The 20,637-nt window shown below is 38.3% G+C and overlaps 1 protein-coding gene across 1 annotated transcript; it reads right to left on the bottom strand.

Moving 5' to 3' along the window:
• Positions 1-4,892: 4,892 nt before the first annotated feature.
• On the bottom strand, positions 4,893-20,593 carry med21 (mediator complex subunit 21). Its single transcript, XM_057324147.1, has 4 exons — positions 20,497-20,593; positions 8,958-9,072; positions 7,582-7,682; positions 4,893-7,360 (listed from the first exon to the last, which is right to left on the bottom strand). Exons 1-4 carry the CDS (start codon positions 20,536-20,538, stop codon positions 7,181-7,183), a joined length of 438 nt encoding a protein of 145 aa, XP_057180130.1. The 5' UTR covers positions 20,539-20,593; the 3' UTR covers positions 4,893-7,180.
• Between the last annotated feature and the right edge of the window lie 44 nt (positions 20,594-20,637).

Genomic DNA, 20,637 nt, shown 5'->3' on the forward strand with positions numbered 1-20,637 from the left:
ATACTTTTATATGCATTTAAATCTAAAAGGGATTCTTTTAGTGGATTCTTTCTTTCGGGGTTGTGATTCTAATTTGTGTGAACATGATTTATATATATTTTTGTAGAATATGCTTGTCTCTGGAAATTTTATATAGTTCAGGTTGATGAAGAACACAGCTTTCTGTACGAGTCACTAAACCTGTCAATGTCTTCAGGTGTTTGTTCTGCATATTCTACTCATCATTATCTGAGCCAATGTGAACATAACACTATTATAATGAAATATATATATTTATAATATAAATATATATATATAGTACTATATATCTGCTTATGCTAAACTAAAACATGTTTTTTGCATTTTTTACCAAATGCATGTGGGCTTTTAATTGACTCTTATTACATTTTTTGCCTATGTAATGATGTAGTTACATGATCATTCATGGACTAATCTGGATTTTCTTAACCAGCTAAGTTTACAGAACTGAATAAAACTGGTGACAAAAAAAGATCAAATAAAATTACCAGAATGATGCAGAATGATATTGCATGTGTCATTTCTAAACAGCTTGTATGTTTACACTGTTAATAAAAGTTACATCATAATGAAGATGATCAGTGGTGTTTCTCTGTGTTAAAGACTTGACCCAGAGTGTGAATAAAGTCATCTCTCAGAAGCAATCTGAGACTCGTATCAGAAAAAAAGTGACTATGTACCCTATGATGATTAAAAATAAGGGCTATAAGCTTCATAAGTAAACATTCATTAAAACATCTTCCCAACAAGTCCCACAATAGATGAGAGAAGCATCGGTCAGGCAGTGATATAGTATGGGGTAATGTAGTTTTAACCATTAATAAACCAAATTACCAAAATCTTTTGTGACGTTCAATGTTTAATGTGTCTATGATAGTCTTAATTGGACAAGAAGCAAAATTCTTTTTTTATATATTTTGAGCTACTCGACTCGATGTTCTTTAAAAATGAAAACCGAAGCCAAAGAGCTACCATTTTAAGTTAGACTAACATGACGCAATTATACTTAAATTAGAAACCAGATACAATGGTAGTAGTTCCATATAAAGTTTTTAGATAATGTCAACAGCACCTAAATAATTTATAAGTAAAGTTTTAAATGATGACCCATCTTGTTTCTGATGTGCAATGATGCTTCCGTCTGTGCTTTAGCTAAAGATAACTTACACCCAGACAAAAATGAACAGTTCAAACCCCTTAATTTCAACATGTTAATTTAACACAACATGAATCATTCATGTGGTCTTGTTCGGTGGTTTCAAGCTTGTTGATGGTGACCCACTGCTCCGCACATTTTTCTGTCTCCCTTATCTAACACAGCTGACTCAAATCATCAGCTCATTAAGAGAGAGATCCATGAAATGAAGTAAGCGTGCCAGTTAAGGGAGACATACGAAATGTACAAGGCTGCGTTTCCCAAAAGCATCGTAAGCCTACGTTGATCGTAGCTTCATTGGTGACAATGGTTCAAAGAGTAACTTTAAGGCCGGTCCTTGTTTTTCAAGACGTTTTTCAGCGTTCATACCTAAACGATTTTCACTGGGGATGAGCCGAGTGAACGTGTAAACTGACATAGATGGCGCTTAATGAAAAACTGAAATACCCCGGTACACAAAGTGGCGCTGCGCACCTTTATACTTCTGACACTCGCTTGTCACACAGAAAAAGAATTCATCTTGCTTCCTCTTCGTCAATGTGTGCACGGCAAGACCGTTTTGTGCTTGCGCGAAAAAGTCGTGTTTCACTTTAACTTCAGCAGCTACACACAGACACGTGAACAAAAGCATGAATCTCATTAGTCGGCCAATTTTTAACGCAGCACGTCAAACCAAAAAAAACGAACCCGAGCCGTTTAAAAAAAATGAAGCTTTCACGCCTGCCGTTTTCTCTTAGGTGTGGCGCCCTTTCTTTAGTCACGAGGCGTTAAACGTCGACGATTAACGCGCGCTATTATCGTGCCGGTGGGACAAGCCATAAGGTTACGAAGCTGGGAAACGCATCCCACAGCAGTGGGTCTCCAGGGCCAGGATTGAGTTAGTTGACGAAATGAAATGTAAAAACAATGGTTAACATAGCAATGCTAAAACTGATCAACATGCTTTGCATGTGACTAAATAATGAGAAATGTTGAAATAAAGTGTTATTTTATCCTTTTTCAATCAAGATGAAACAAAAAGGAGACTTATTAATGTTTAGTATTACTCTGTTAGGTTGGTATTTATAAAAGTTTATTTTTCCTTTTGGTGGTTTTAGGAGGTTACCATTGTGCAGAAGTGCAGAGTATTTGCTTAGGTTGACAACCGACTTACTAGTGAAATTTCTGAAAGTTGTTCTGATGTCACGGTATTACATTGGTAATGCTAATGCCATGATCAGTTCTTTCTTCTGATGTCAAAGTATTGCTTAAAAACAAAGGTAAGATCAGCATGCTTCTAGTGAACAAGTGTCAAACTCAATTCCTGGAAGGCCAGTGTCAAGAGTTTAGCTCTAACCGCACCTGCTTGTAAGTTTCTAATCCTGAAGAAGCTGAATTAAATCTGGTGGTACTCTAGCAGGTAGTAATATGTTCTCATATGTATAGAATCTAGTCAACATAGTCTAGTCCCTATGTAATTTAAGACTCATGAAGGCGGCAAAATTTGGGACATTTATGATAATGATGACATCTTATGTGGACCAGGTATATATAAAAAAGATAAAATTACCAGGAGAACTATCCTGAGCACGCAGTGTCCAATGGTCTGGTGGTAATGTGCACTTGCCCTGGGCTTGGTAGCTCAGGGTTCAAATCCAGCTTTGGATGATAATATCTTATGTTTACCAGGTATATATAAAAAAGATAAAATTACCCGGAGAACTGTCCTGAGCATGCAGTGTCCAATGGCTCAGTGGTGAGGAATACTACCCTTAGATCGAAAGGTCTGGGGTTTGAGTCCAGGTGTTGACTTGCATCTGAATGGTGGTGTAGATGGAGCAGGAGCATCCAAAGTCAGGTGGGAGGAACAGTGCCAAGCAGGAGCATCCAAGAGTCAGGTGGGAGGAACAGTGCCAAACAAATGAAAGGGTTTTTGTTTTTTTCGTGTGGTGTATGTATGAGCTATAGCGAGTTCTAAAGAACTGTTAAGTTAGATGGGAAAAAATTGTCAATTGTTGCTTAACCCTCAGCTTCTACACTCCTGAACCTCGGGGGGAGACACACTCCAACGTCTCCCCCCTTTCACAGCTTGGGAATCTTCTCATGCTATCCATGCCTTCATGTGTTGTACCTCCTTCCGTCCACCGTGGTGATTCTTGTCATGCCCTTTGGTCTTTGTGTGCAGGACATGCCACCACCTGGCTTTGAACCTGAGTCCTCCTGATCCAGTTTCAGTGCTCATCCACCTGAGCCATTGGGTCCTGCACATTACGTGACAGTTCTCCGGGCGTATTTAACTTTTTTTTATCAGTTACACATAAGAGATGTCAATGAACACTTAAAGTGTCAGAGGACAGCCTTGAACCATTGGCTACATGTTCTCATGTAAGTGCGCATCCACCAGAGCCACTGTGGCAGGCACACTTATGACAGTTCTCTGTGCGCATTTATCTATTATTCTTTAAACCAAGACGAGACACTTAAAAGTCTCAGAGCCTGGGTTTGAACATTAGGCTACGGACTCCAGTATCAGTGCTCATACATCTGAGCCACTGGGCTGTACACACTTATGATAGTTCTCCGGGCGCATTTATATTTTATTATTTTATCAGGTGCACATAAATTGGGCCCTTCACATCTTATGGTGCAAAGGGCCAGGCTTGAAGCCTAAACTGTCGGTTTTAGTGCTCAGCAAGTGTACCTCTGAACCACTGGGCTCTACAGGCTTGAAGCACTTCTCAATGAGCATCTGGTTCAAGTCACAGAACCTTAAAAACTGCTGGATTCGAACCAAGACTTTGAACCACTAAAGACAAGAATTCAACCCCTGCGCCTGCGGCTATAATTTGAAATTATGGAGCTTGAACCTATACTTTCCCATAGTAAGCACAAGAGTTGAACCATTGAGCCATTTAAACAATTGGATGGCAGACAATTTTCTCCAACTTAATACAAGCAAACAATCACAGGATTTGTTGTGCACCAATATAAATTGATTGAAATTGGGTTCTTTTCCTTTGCAATTCTTAAATTTACATTTAGTCATTTACTGCTCATTGATGCCACTTGGCGGTCAAAAAATATAACGCGCACAGACAGGACAGGTGTTTCACTGGTTCGCGCCGCTTTTAAACGCATCTTTTAACAAACGTTTTGTGAAATATTATTAATAATACTTATTATCTAATTCGGTGCTTTGTCGTGCAAGCCAAGGTTTATACAATAAGTAAACAGACACGACTCGTGTGGTAATTCAATTGACGTTACTCTTTACTTAACAACTCTTTATTTGAACGTGTAGACGTATTTTAATTGTTGTTTATGTTGTATGTTGTCTCTTACCCTGTTGTAAACTTTAAGGACTGGGTAAATTCTGTTTAAAACTCTCCGAATGCAATGCCGTCGTGCAGATTGCTGGGTGTGACGTCTATGAAAAGACGAATTTTCATTAGATAGAGTTGCGGTTACGTCATGCGTGTGTTAGCGTGAAAACGACCAAAGCTAATAGGCTTGTTCGACTTGATGCGGCGCCGCAAGATCCGACGGGGGATGACATCAAAGTACCGCGAGAGCGATTCGAAAGCAAACTTTTCATGGTTTTTTCATGGCTCTCTCGGTACTTTGATATCTTTTTTCTTAAGTGTTCCATTCATAAGTCAATTAACTGAAGTAGCCTAGGTTTTGAGATCTATATGTAAAAAAACACACCTATGTGAAATATATAGTCCTCATAACCACCTTGATGTAAAAGCAATGGCAATTCAATTGCATAGATTTCATCTGCGATAAAAAGCGCTTTTTTATTATTACAAAACAAGATGGTATACAGTTTACATTCAAAAACAGACGATAAAAAATAATAAAAGATAATACAAACAAAACAACAAAGACAAAAAAGAAAGAAAAAAAATCGAAATGTTCAATCCATCCATATTAATAAATTCAAAACAAGAAATATAATTTACATTATCGAATAAGTCTAACAAAACTCCAGCTTTTTATTATTTGCTTTTGACAGCATTTTTAAATATTGTCCCAAATAATTCTTAAATGTAAAAAAATACATTTGGGAATTAAATTCTTAGCTAACAAAAGTAATTTATTAATATTTTTTAAAAAGTTTGACCTTTTTCACCGTTTCCATATTACATTTTTTATAAACGACATGTTAAATTCACAACATTTTACTCATTTAACCACAATTATTGCACTTTGTCCAGGAATTAAAGAAAAATATGCTCTGAAAAAATAGGGTCTGTTGTATGGAAAGAGTTACAGAATTTACACAATATAGGAACTCCCCAGAAGGATAAATATCACATACAATTTTGAAATGTATTTTTTTGGGGGGGATGAACTGGAAACTTGAAATCGGAGGTTCTAAGTTTAAGCATTCGTTTGTCAAAGACCATATCTAAATTCTTTCGTACAGCCTTGACATGGTTGAGAGTTTGTCTAAGATACGATTTAGAACATTTCTCACTTTTAAACTCAGTTGGCCCAAGAAAAATGCGATAAAAAACGTGAACGCGATCTAGTCCTTTGCTGACGTTTCCAGTCGACTCGACTCGACAGCGCGATTTGGGAAGTGTCCGTCTTGCCTGCGCTCTTTTCACTCCTCCCCTTACTGCAGCCGCCTACTCTCGTCTTCTTTTCAGGCGAGGCAAGGTGCATGTCAAACAAGCTATTGCCACAAAGAATGGAGAGAAATGCAACGCTGAATATGGCCGCTCTAGCGAAGAAAGCCCCGCCTTCCAGTAGAACGATCCAATCGTCAGTCGATAAAGACTGACGATTCTCTGGGGCGGAGCTTAAGTGAAAAGGGTCATTTTTAACGCAATTTAAGCTTAGCAAACCGAAGTTATACAGTCCATATCGGGTTTAATTATTGATCGTAAATATGCTATTTCATTGTGATTTTTGCCATCGATTTTAGAAATATCTGCTTTCCACCAAAGAGATAGGACTGTTGACTTGCTATGATGCAAGTAACTGCCAACAGTTACTTACAAACATTGCCGCCGAGTGGCACGACTTCTGTAAACGGACTTTTATACGGCACAGAAAAAACATCGGAAGGGAAATTGTACTTTTATTAATGGTTCCTTTTACTGTATTTTATTTAGGTTGAATTTTTTAGTGTTATTATTATTTTGTATATGTTCTTTGTCAATGTGGTATGAAATACTTCCTTAAATAAACCATAGAGTAAAGTATTCATAATTGATTTAAATGCAAAATAGCCTATACACATTACAAAGCTAATTATTATTTTTCAAAAATGACACAAAGCTCAGCTGTATCTTAAAACTTTTGTTGATGCTACAGTACACGTCTGTAATTTTCAAGTGATCCTGATTAGATGGTTCAAGTGTGTTTGGAGCTGCAGTAGCAGGGTTAAAGACCTGCGACTTGACTCATCAAAATCAATGTTTAAGAGAGGCGACCCCATCCAGAGTTTGATAACTTTACACAACTTTTATTTGCTAGAACACTTTTTTTCAAAACAAAATGTACAGAATCAATGCATGATCATGGCAAGAACAAACTAAATAATTTAATATAAAAAACAGGCTCACTCAGTCCCTGACTGTTACCAGCAGACAGATGTGTGTTAAACATTCACTGATAGAAAACAATGTCAGCACTCATATACTGAGCACATGCGATGAAATACAAGACTCTAGACAAACAGTTGATGAGAAGAATCTTATATCAATCTCTGATACTTACTGTTTTACACATCAACACATTAGCGGACCATCCTAAAATGCTGAATGAAAACTCGGTTCTGCTCATTTTTCAGAGGAGAATATGCACAGAATGTCTGTTCCTGATGGAAAACAGAAAATAATGACAGGGTGGCTTCTTCATTCTCCCATGTAGTATGAAATCAGAAACATCTTCAGCCCATAAACAAACTGTACAATTATTACAAGGTCTTCCGCCACTGGCACCTCTGATGTATATAAAAATCCCTGCTGTGTACAGACGGTAGAGTCCGTGTTTGGTTTGGGCCAGTCAATGTCAGGAATCTGGGGCTGTTGCCTGACTGGGAGCACCACTGCGAGTGCGCAGCTGCGACTGGGCGATGTCTGCTAGAGCTGACTGGATCTTTTCCAGTAAGAGGTCTCCTCTGTAAACTACTTCCTCCAGACGGGCTGCAGCTTCCTGGTTCTCCTCCTCCAGCTGTCTCAGACTGGCTGCCTGTGAAACATGACAGAAGAACGGAATCATATGTCAGACTGTTAATTATTTATTTATTATAACACTGATTCAATAGAATGAGAACGGCTCTTCCCCTGATAGGACATGCCTCTGACAATTAATGTGACCGACATGCGATTAAAATGAAGGACAAAAGAGAAAGGCAATCTCTACGTCCTAGCCAAGCCTCATGTTTGAAAACAGTTTGTCTGTGAATGTACCTGCAGTGCAGCTGTAGATTCTTCACTTGGCAGAGAGTCAATCAACACGTCAACATCTTTTGCCGTTCGTGCTATGAGTGCCGCAAACAGCTGCGCATATTCTTGAGTAAGACATAAAGGACAAGGCATGTTTATACTAGGGCTGTCAATAGATTAATTTTTAATTGTGATTAATCACACCCTTTTTCGTACGATTAACTGTGATTAATCGCACACGTATAGTGAAATTAAACATACACTATTTATTTTGTTTAACATGTTTATTTTAGTGCCGTCAATGATTACATTTTTTACTAACTAATCACACACAGCATTTATGTTTTTAAATATACTTTTACATTCTAATAATTTCACATTTTATCTCCAAATTAATGTAGAAACAACACATTTCTTTAACAGCATCATTTTTTGAATGAAAGCCAGCATTCTAATATTGTTGGCTTTGCAACTGATTATTAAATATAGATTTTTTTCTACTAATCAAACCCATTATAATAAGTGTGCCCTTCCTACCTGTCTAAAAGATAGGAAATATACAGAAAATAAATTAATTTCTCAAACACTTTACAGTCTTTAATGCTAAATACATGAAATACAGAAGAATCCTCATTAAAGCTAAAAATCACATTGATTTCTTTTTTCTTGTTTTTTAGAAGCGGCCCCTTTAATGCTGGGTTCACACCAAACGCAAATTGGTCATTTTCGCGTGAGTGACGTGAAATGACTAATATTTTCAACCTTCGCGGAAGACGAGATTGACTCGCGTTCACTTGCCACGAGTTTGCCTCTTGGCATTGACTTTGTATGTAATTTACTTGCACAAAACGCTTAATTCGTTTTTGGTGTGAACCTCGGTTTAAGCAAGTCTGATGCGCTTCCTATTTTCACTACTCTTTGCATTCATTTAAGACTTTATTTAACTCGTTGAAGACTGTGCTTGTGAAATTAGTTGACAAAATGTGCTTTCTGGCATAATCGTGTGTTTTTGTTCACAAGCACGAAAGAGAAGTTAATACTGGTGCTCTGTCTGACAGATTCTGACGCTGCCCAGACGGGACCACTGTTGCGTTGAGCCGCGTTCCACAGCCAGAAGCTGTCAATCTATACTGGACGACGTGTCAATACAACCATTTCAAATCACCCCTAAATAGTTTAATAGGCCTTTATATGAATAAGAGCGTGATTATATAATGTAACGCTAGACAATGATGACAAAAAAAAACAGATGTTGCATTAATGGCATTAAATATTTAAACGCGTTAATCTGAAAAAAATAATTGCATGCGTTAACGTTGACAGCCCTAGTTTATACTCATAGTGACACTTTGGTTTGTCCCGTACAGGTGTGAATTGACTCTAGGTGCAAGTGTGTGTACCTTCTGTGGGGTTGGAGGGCTGGTCTTTGTTGATGGCTGTCTGGATGTTACTGAAGGAGGCAGGTGGTGCACACTGCTGTAAAACTCCAATCGCATTACAGAATTGGTCAGCCAGCTAATACACACACAAACATCACATTATTAATTCAAACACATAACACATGCCTGCATCCATACTAACATTGACGTCTGCGCAGTCTGTATTTACTACAATTTTTTTACTACTAATTTAAAACCATAAACATACACCAAATCCTTAAGAGTCGTGATAATAGCACATTTAACGACGTGAAGAATCAGTACATTTTACTTTGTATACAAAAAATCAAGCCAGTATAATGACAAAATCACACAAAATTCACAACATTTACATATTTACAATTGAAAACACACGTTATCACAACGTAAGACCCTTTCTGAGATTTTCATGGTCTGATTCTGTTCAACGTTAACAATTAAAAATATATATATTCTGTTAACTGTTTTCAAACTGTCAGCTTTTCACCAGGAAGTATTATTATACTGGAAGTTGATATTCAAGCATAACTTCAGCCCTCATAATATGTCAATTTGGAATAAAAGATGTATAACCTGGAATAGGAATTCTTTGTTTATTGATGAATGGTATGATGAATGTATGGTATGATGAATGGCAAAAAGGTGTATGGTCGGTCATGTATGTTTTAGATAATTTTGGCAATATTTTGAGTCACAATCATTTTTGTGATAAATATAATTTACATTGTTCTTTAACTACTTACAGTAAAATTATTAAGAAAATTCCCATTCAACTGATTAGGCAGGGCTTGACATTAATCATTGTCATGTCGTCCTGTGCTAAAGTAAATTTGTTATTTACTTGTCCGAGTACAAATATTACTTGTCCTTAGATAAAAAATTATATTTAATTTGAAGTGTCAATTGATTTGTTTCGGATCCTGATTGGTCAAGTTTGCTTATAAGCATTTTACCTAGTGTCCGCTGCAGCCATCTAAATTTGTTAACACTCCCCATGATTGTTATAGAAGTGCCAAGTCCTGCTGGAAAATGAAATCAGCATCTCCATAAAGCTTGTCAGCAGAAGGAAGCATGAAGTGCTCTAAAATTTCCTGGTAGATGGCTGCGTTGATTGTGGACTTCAGAAAACTGCGCAGCTTGAAGAGTTGCATGCAAAACACGTCTGACTTTAAAACTGCGCACCTCGCGCTGCATGGAGAGACGCATGCACCGAGAGACACGTCTGACTTTAAAACTGCGCAACTTGTGCCGTACGGAGAGACGCAACCATGGAGATACACGTGTGACTTTAAAACTGCGCACCTCGCGCTGCACTGAGAGACACGTGTGACTTTAAAACTGCGCACCTCGTGCTGCACGGAGAGACATGTGTGACTTTAAAACTGCGCACCTCGCGCTGCACGGAGAGACATGTCTGACTTTAAAACTGCGCACCTCGTGCTGCACGGAGAGACATGTGTGACTTTAAAACTGCGCACCTCGCGCTGCACGGAGAGACAAGTCTGACTTTAAAACTGCGCACCTCGCGCTGCACGGAGAGAGGGCATTCTGAGGTTAAAATGCGCACTCGCGCTGCACTGAGAGCACGTGTGACTTTAAACTGCGCACCTCGCGCTGCACAGAGAGACATGTTGACTTTAAAACTGCGCACCTCGCGCTGCACGGAGAGACAGTGTGACTTTAAAACTGCGCACCTCGCGTGCACGGAGAGACTGTCTGACTTTAAAACTGCGCACTCGTGCTGCACGGAGAGACATGTTGACTTTAAACTGCGCACCTCGCGCAGCACGGAGAGACAGAGTGTGACTTTAAAACTGCGCACCTCGCGGCTGCACGGAGAGACATGTGTGACTTTAAAACTGTGCACCTCGCGCGCACGGAGAGACAAGTGTGACTTTAAAACTGCGCACCTCGTCTGCACGAGAGACAAGTGTGACTTTAAAACTGCGCACCTCGCGCTGCACGGAGAGACAGTGGTGATCTTTAAAACTGTGCCTCGTGCTGCAGAGAGACAAGTGTGACTTTAAAACTGCGCACCTCGCGCTGCACGGAGAGACAAGTGTGACTTTAAAACTGCGCACTTCGTGCTGCACGGAGAGACAAGTGTGACTTTAAAACTGCGCACCTCGTGTTGCACGGAGAGACATGAGTGACTTTAAAACTGGTTTGCAACTTTGGTGCTGCACGGAGAGACAAGTGTGACTTTAAAACTGCGCACCTCGCGCTGCACGGAGAGACAAGTGTGACTTTAAAACTGCGCACCTCGTGCTGCACGGAGAGACAAGTGTGACTTTAAAACTGCGCACCTCGTGCTGCACGGAGAGACATGAGTGACTTTAAAACTGTGCACATCGCGCAGCACGGAGAGACAAGTGTGCCTTTAAAACTGCGCACCTCGCGCTGCACTGAGAGACATGTGTGACTTTAAAACACACTGACTTTTTGTTTGTTGACAACGCATTTACAGCACGGATGAACCAGAGGTTTTATACTGCCCATGTTCAGTGTTTTAACTGTAATGCACCACAACAGCCAAGCGTGAGCCACCTTATTCCCCTGTGCTATCTAAAGGTCCATGCATCGCACATCATGGCCACTCTGCAGAGGTAAGGTATGTTTTTACATTTATCCTTACAGAAATCCCCCGGTGGTACACAGCATGTTGTATTTCTAGCTCTACTTTTTACATTTCCTATTTAAAGTATTGCAATATATCGCAAATGTGTATCGTATCGAAATACATAGCAATATATTGTATCGTGACGATGTGACCCATATATCGTGATGTGTATCGTATCGGGAGGCACTTGGCCAATACACAGCCCTAGATATGGTTTTTAAACACATTTTCAATATTTCAATATACATTACACGTCCGGGTCTGAGCCCTCGCTCTGCCCCACGGCAGTGGCTAGCCCCAGTATAAATCTCTAGTTTAAGCCCGTGTTCACACTTAACTTCTTTTTTGAGAAGAAAAAGTTGGTCAAGGTGCTTTTTTAGTAAAAAAAAAAAACACTGGCAGTGTTTGGTTACAAACAGCAGCCGAATGCCATGACTTTGTCGTCAGCGTCTGTGCACGAAGGCAGCCCAGAGAATCAGATAGGCAGCGTATATATTAATATATTAAGTCTATTTGAATTACAAACAGAGAGCGTCTTTGCAATAACTAATCACATATTTAAAAACTACAATACTAATTTCTAAAGTTGTTGAAAGTTAAAATTAAACTTACATTTATACAAAACTATGCTCCAACGGGCGTTTCGGCCGCCATTTTATTTTTTCGAGCTGGAGCCTTCTCGACCAATCATGTTCCTCGCATGTTGTTATGGAAACGACAGGTCTCTGTCATTGGTTAGCTGGGGAAAAGGAGGTTGACGTGGGCGTTTTTTTTTTCAGAAAAGTTTAACTTTTTTCAACCTCTAAAGACGCTCTGAGGTTCTGAGCTGCAGAAAAAGACGCCGGAGCTGGCGTTTAAGAAGCGCTCAAGACGTTTTTGAAAACACTGTTTACTCCATAGGATTAAGGGCTCTGCATACTACATTCGAAATCGAAAAACGACCATCTGTGACCTGATTTCGAACAAAATCTGGTCCAAACGACAATTCGTTTCACTAGTTCATAGCAGCAAACCAAACAGAACTTTCTGGGAAAGTTCGTGTTGGCCGGTAAACACCCTCGAGCCACCATTGGTCCATGGCCATTACGTAATAGGTGGGTGTGTGGTTTTGTGTGGCCACGTGCGCAGAGGCTATTTGGATACGTCATGTAAACCCCGCCTCCAGAAACAAAGGGGTGTTGGATTGTTCAAAAACACTATACCGTCTCTCAACGTTTTCGAGCTTCGTTTTACCCCAAAACGCAGAACGAAAGCGCAATTCGCCTGGACTATGCCGAGCCCTTTATAATGTAAAACAGACGCTAGCAGCTTTGAAAAAGAAGTCAAATGTAAACACGGGCTGTTTAATATTGATCATTTTTGTCCGTATATTCATTTACAAAACGGATCTGTAACTTACTAATGCTTGCTTTCGGGAAATAAACATGAACAAGTTTAAACAGTTCTCAATGTCAATTTCGAGGACAGAATGGCAAATTTTGTAGTTTTTTATAGCTAACTGAAGCACACTGTAGGGCCTTTGAAAGACACTGACACGAATGAAAATGGTTCTTAATGTCAGCTTGCAGGAGAGCATGGCAGATCTTGTATAAAGTTTTGACAAAAAAAAATGGAAATACAATCATACATAAAATTCAGTTGATGATAATAATTGAAAATGATTCATTTAGAAGAATATGTCAAAAGAAAAAAAGTGTCAAATAATGGGAGGCCTGTGCCCCTGTAGAGCTTTGAAAATATGCCAATGCTTTAAAGCACATTTGAAGTTATGCAATTATGCTTTGAAGCACATTTAGAAAAGTTATTCTAAATTTTATTGGTAAACATGATTCTAATATTTGAAACTTACACAAGGTAAGGGCACAGTCCTATACAAAAATATTTTATTCTAATAATCATATGTAGCTTTGCACACTGCTGGCATCTAGAATGATTTTGACCAGCATTGTATTGTTCATATGAGAGGGCTCTCTCAACTTTTCTATCTTACATTTTACTTTTCGTAATACTACTACTACTACTAGGGCTGTCACGATTATTAAATAATCGTCTCATCGCGATTGTTTGGCCTCATCGCGATGGTTTCAGATCATCGCAATTATTTCACATCTCTATAGAAGACACTAGGGGGAGCTGTAGTGCATCTGCATATTACATATTTTAGTGTATTGATTGTAACTAAAGCATTGTGATACTTGTAAAATGTACCACCACAACACAATAAAAACTAAAGCATATACCATAAAAATAACCTGCAGTACAATTTAATATTATTTAAGATAATCTCAGTGTGAAAACTAGTCTACCAAAATTTCATTAACATAGAAGTAAAATTTTATTGTATCTTGTAAGTGAGAAAAAAACAGACTAGAAGCAATTCTATGACTGATAGCATATCAATGGTGGCTTCACTCCGGATCAATTTACTTAATTTACAAGTATATGGCAGTTGTATTATTGACAGTTAAAAGCCTAAACCTAAAATATATGATAAACCAATATTTTCCGATGTATTTCCAAGAAAAAAAACATATTTTTTATATTCAGAACAATATGGTCGTTTCAAAGCTGAATCAAAAATGTATGAGAATTAAATGTCAAAGCTCTAAAACAGACAATTAATCGCCAAAACCGTCAAAGCCCTAAAAGAGACAATTAATCGTCATAATCGCAATGATTAAATAGACAATTAATCGTCAGCCAAATTTCATAATCGTGACAGCCCTAACTACTACATTTTATTTATAGGCGCCTTAAGCCGAGCTGACACTACGGGACTGTGAGACAACTTGAATTGCTATGGCGCTTACACTACACAACAAAGTTCCTTACCATCTGTCGTCGTCTTGTCATAGCTGCGCGCATACTACACAACACACCGCTGATGAGGTGCACACACCACAAAACATTCAGTGAAGAGGTGGTCCCGACCATCAGCGAAAATATGTTTAATTTAATTTACTTTCCTCCGTTTATATCATCTGCACTGTGATTGGCTGGATTAGTTCCACGTGGTTGTTCAATCGCGCACACAACGAGATCACTAGGCGATAATATCAAACAGGTTTGAAAATATCGTAGTGTCTGGGATAGCTCGAGACAGGTCCAGATCACGTTGCACACCTGCTTATACTTAACGAGCTTCGGCGACCGAAACGAGCACAGATTTCGTCGCGATCTGAAGGTTTTGTCGCAGACCTTGGAAATCTGTCCGCGACAGCAAAATCCAGCCAAAAGTCACGCAGTGTGAGTCTGCCATTACTGACACTCAAGGACACCGTACAGCAAACAGTTAACAATAACAACAATCATCATTAAAAACAATTAATACAGGCTAAATGCAAGTTTAAGTGCAGCAGATGATCTGAGAGTGCGAGTCGGAGTGTAATTGCAAAGGAGTTCTGCAAAGTAGGGAGGAGCCAAATTATTGAGTGCTTTATAAGCGAGGAGAAGGATTTTAAAGTTAATTTGATATTTAACCGGATGCCAATGCAGGTGTTGTAATGTGGGAGTAATGTGCTCGGTTATAGGAGTCCAACAGATAATTCGTAATTATAATATTGTTTATATCGTTATCGGAATTATATCTTATTGACCAAAATGCATGAATATATTTCAATATCAATTTTGGCCATATCGTCCAACCCTACTTTAAAATCACCGCGATATCGGGTGTGTTTGACTTCATGCAACGTTGCACAGACGATCAATCTGCGGATACGGACCGGGAGGGAATTCGTTCCGGACCCACCAAGTGCCGTGCGTGCACACACACACACAGGCGCGCCACGCGCACAAACCAGTGTTGCAGTTGTAGATAAACCATAGCTTTTATGCAGTAGAAAAATGTTGCAGGGGTCCTGAAATTTCATCCTACTCGTCAGATTATCCTACCAGGCATGCGCACATCAATGTTACGTCATTTTTTTGCACTATAAAATCATTCTACCTGTTTATTTTATACTGCTACGGGAATATGATAGTGTATTTTCGTTGTTAAATCATTCTACATATTATTTAATACCTATAGTACACTTTGATTGGGTGTTGCGCTGTAAATTAATCCTACATGTTTCTTTTATGCTGGTAGGATAATCTGACAGGGTATTTACGCTGTAAATTTATTTTATGTGTTTATTTTAAGATGGTAGGACTATCTGACAGGGTATTTTGCATTGTGAAATCATCCTACCTCTTTATTTTGTCGATGTGGTTTATATTATATAAAGTTTTGCCCTGTGGTAGGAAAATCTGACAGGGTAGGACAATTCGAACACCGGTACAGCCCCGCAAGCGTGAGGTTTTGCTTTGCCGACGCAGCTCGTCTTTCTCTTGGTCTATCTGTGCAGCGACCGGCAGAAAACAGCAACACTTTCAAATGACCGAACAAAACAGCGTTTCCAAAATTCAGTCACTGTTACTGACTGCCTGGGCATATGAACATTAACGTTCACGCTAAAGCCTACATCGCATGATAATGTTATAACGCGTATTTTCCATTATTATAGATTAGGGCTGCAGCTATCGATTATTCAAGTAATATAGTATTCTATTGATTTTCCATCGATTAATCAGGTATTCGGATAATACGTACGTTTTCTTTATTAAAGAGCAATACTAAATATACAAGAGAAAATAAGACAGGTCTCTTAAAATGAACAACTAATTTGTTTCCTTTTTAGAAAAATGTACATATTTATTGCTGAAATTGCATACATTCATATCTGTGAAAACTAAACCCATTTAGTACATTCCATTGCTATATTACATTCAAAATGCAATATAGGCCTAATACAAATGTATAAATATGAAACATTAATAAAAATGGAACGAATAATTTCAAAGGTAAACGACTAACTTCATCTTATGCATGATGCATTTAGTTTATCTAAATTAGTTTTAGTTTCTTTTTTTACTATTAAATAGTAATACATTTGTCCACATAAAAATACCGAGTTACCAGGACTTTTATTTTGGCAGGTCGTCGGAAGGACACTTATTTTTTAGTGCGTTAGCTTCACTCAGTAAAATGTTCTGAAATAAACTATCAGAGCAATTCCGGAGATGAAGTTCAGGTGTCCATGTCCTCATAAAGCGCAGACAAATTCATGAGCATCACGCGTTGTAGCACGTTAAACTGTGCAGTTCAATCACCCAGACACGCAGAACAGACAGATGGCATGTGTAAATAACATGATTCGGCGTCCACAAGTCCGCATCTAGTTTTATGGACTCAATGCAGACGGAAAACAAGTTTAACTCGCAAAATAGACTAAATCCAAGTAAAATAGCAGTTCACCATTTCTATAAGCTATCACTTATTTATCAGCATGAGAAATACGTGTGAGCGTGTGAACAGACTAAAATGCGTGTGTCTCACGGTGAATGCGTGAGACTTGAGAGCCCTGTAACATGAAGGCTGTGTCCCAATTCGGGGGCTGCGTGGTTTGAAGGCTGCATTTTAAGACCAATTGCGTCACAGCAGCGCGACTGAAGGCTGGTAAGACTGTCCCGATTCAAAGGTTGCTTCAAAAGCAGCCCCAAAATGCGACCTTATTTCCGCAGGTTTTTAAGGATACAACAAATGTATCCTTCACAGCTTCGGCTATTCCGAGATTCATTGCGCGCCTGTAACGGCTTGAAAATTTTTAATAATCTATCAAAACTTTAGTTAAATAAAAGTATGTAATTCACAAAAACGGTCAACTTCAGTGTTTTAATATTATATATGATGTTGTTAATTAACATTACTGGTGCATTATTGTGTTTTTTGAATTTGTAAGGTTGGTTAATTTAATATACTGTTGGGCTGTTTTAATCTACATATTCTCGATTTTTTCTGGCTCCGTATTTGTTTAAAAAAGTCAGAAACGTCTCTGCTGAGTTCTGCTGGCACCACGCAACAGGTGACGCAAATCACGCAATTAGGAAATCCTCCTCGAGGCTAGGCCGTCTCATTTCAGTTCGCTTCTTGAACTTTTGAGGCTACGTGCTTTGAAAACCAAGTCCTCGTTTTTAAATCCGCGACCTTAAAGGTTGCAGCCCTGAATACGCCCTTTTCACAATGACGTCACTTAACTTCCGCCTTTTTGCAAAGCAGTGTATCATAACATCCGTCTTGCAACAAACAAGAAGAACTTCCGTTTTGCCGTCGCGCTGGAATTTAACAACAGTGAGAAAAAAACTGACAGAACACTTATTCAAGTACTCATCCTAGCACCTTCACTAATACAAAAAGAAAACAAAACACTTACCTTCATAATCAAACAGGTACTGTTCAACGAACAATTTGTATCCTTTCTCTAGCTTTGAACTTGTCATTAGCGAAAATTTGTCTGAAAGACGTTATACATCATCTAGCCGTATTTGTGGCAGATGTGCAACTTGGTAAACTCCATTCTGAGGCGCTAGCGGAAGTAACTTCTTCTTCTTGAGTTTTACTGGCGGTTGGCAAATCTGCTTATAGGTGCATTACCGCCACCTTATGAACTGGAGTGCTAGCGGAAGTAATGATACACTGCTTCGCGGCAGAACAGAAGATGCGTGACGTCATGTGAAAAGGGCGTATTGGGACACAGCTGAATAGAGTTTAGCGGGCTGTGCGTTAGTAATAACGGTCCGTGGGGAAACGCAGCGCTCCGTGTGTACGTTACTGTAGTTAAATGGATTAAACGAGGCTTCGAGGCAACAAAAATTGCCTCCACGATTTTTTGTATTCGCATAACTCGAGTTACTCGAGGAATGGTTTCAGCCCTATTATCGTCTGGTATCTGTCTATTGTAATCGACATCGGGATATTTGCGAGACATAGGCGATACACGATAACATCGTCACCTCGCCCAGCCCTAAACTGCAGTGAAATTCCTAGATACTATAGTGCATTTGAACCTTACTATAGTATAATACAGTGTTTACTACAGTTTATCAATTTACTACAAGGGTAATACAATTTCATTCAGCAAATACTACAGTATTTTTTCGTCTGAGTGTTCAAGTTAAATGGACTTTTATCTTGACGGGTCGCGGGGAAGACGCTTGAGTTCAGTTTTAGTGTGTGCTTGACGATAGCTTCGCTCAAACGGTAAAACGCTTGTAAAATAAACTCTCAGAGAAACTCTGGAGATTAAGTTTGTGTTTTCATATCCTCATACAGTGCAGATGCAGACAAATCCTCGACCATCACTCGTTTAGTATGTTAATCTGTGCACCTCATTCACTCGGACACGCAGAACAGCCAGATGACATTAAATAAATTTACATTATTCCGCGTAGGGCTGGGGGAGAAATATCGATTAATCGTTTTTTAAAATGCGGTCGATATTCTCAAAAGCTGTGAATCGATTTTTTTTCTTTCATATTTCTGCAAGCACTGAACATTCATTAACGTGAATGTTATTGCTATAAGTATCCACTAGATGTCCCTTTTCTTTTTACAACGGGTGGATGTTACAACAGGGAGCGTTTCGTTCATTCGTTGCTTAATTAACATGGCGGATGCGGGTGTGTCGTCACATTTAACATCACCTTCACATAAAAGGCAGCGGTTCATATGATTGCAGCCTCTCTTTACAGCTAATTTTGTGAAATTTTGTTTGTTATACTGTATCTTATTCTTAAATGTAAAATAACCTGTTCTGTTTCAATATACCCAAGTGTGTTTAAAGTTTAATATACAGGTTTGTGGCTCTTCATTTCATTTTTTTATTCACCATTGTAATGTGATATTTACTGATATTTTTTTAGAAATATCTATAGGATTTGTATTAAATATATAATCATTGACTCGAGCTTGTGAATCGCGGCTCTGTCTAATGCACTTAATATTCTTATTATTCTTAGCACACACCGATTTTTTCGTAGCACTGTTATTAATTTCAAGTTACTTGTCCCGTCAGGCAAGTAAAATTCTCTCACTTGCCCATACAAAACAATATATAATAAAATAACATTTAAAACATTCAGTAATAACTCCTAAAATATGTGATCTAATGATTGAATATTTTAAATTTGCAGACAGAAAAAATGTCCTACCACAATATTACGAAATTGTTTGACAAAAGTATACTTCCCAGTCCTGTAAGTTTATGCATTTTGAAGAAAAAAACCCAATAAGACAGATTAGGTGTTCTTTATTTCCCTGTCACCCCTAAATTAATCATATATGTCCTGCAAGAGAATTCTTAAGATTAAAATTTAAGGTCGGAGACTCGACTGTTTGTCAAATACGTAAAATTGATGTTGAAACGGTGGAACATTTATTTTTTCAGTGTAATTTGGTGCATTGTTTCTCGACTGATGCATTTGAGTGGATGCAACAGAAAATACCTGCAAGATTAACATTATCATGGGAAAATGTCAAATTTGGTTTAATAATTAAAAATCTTTTGTTGTGAATAAAAAACTGCTTTTATTGAAATTCTATATTCCCTTTATCTTTTTTCTATGCAATATATGTGGGAATGTATTATGTATAATTGACTATTCATTGTAAAGGCTGAATAATGTTACAGTCTTTTTGTTATTAATCATTGAATAAATGTTTGAAAAAAACTGGCAAGTTAACTGTTAACTTCTAGCTTTAACAATATCCCTATTGACCAAAAATACAAAGGCTTGTACTGTAAAACAAGCCTAAAATACTGAAGTTTTTAAAAATATTTCAATTACATTTTAATGATATAAATTCAATTAACGTTAAAGTGGTTCGTGTTTATTTTATTCTCATTTTCATGCTATGCTTGCTAACATTGCTAACATATCTCCATACACAACAACATTAGCCATTAAAATTATTTGTAATTGTACTTACATCACTCATATTACTGACTAAATATACTTTAAAGATTGTTAACACTTTTCGTAGCATAAAAGTCATAAAATAAACATTTAAATAAGTCTTACTGAATTGACAGCATCCTGAAGCTGCGTTAACCTGTCCGCCATGTTGGCTCTCTCGTCTTTTCCGTTTCCGCCGAATGCGTCAAATTGACTCGTGACTCGTTTCACCGCGCATGTGCGCTGCAGGGGCACGAAACGCGTTTT

Source organism: Triplophysa rosa, linkage group LG24 (genome assembly GCF_024868665.1).
Source record: "Triplophysa rosa linkage group LG24, Trosa_1v2, whole genome shotgun sequence".
NCBI lineage: Eukaryota > Metazoa > Chordata > Actinopteri > Cypriniformes > Nemacheilidae > Triplophysa > Triplophysa rosa.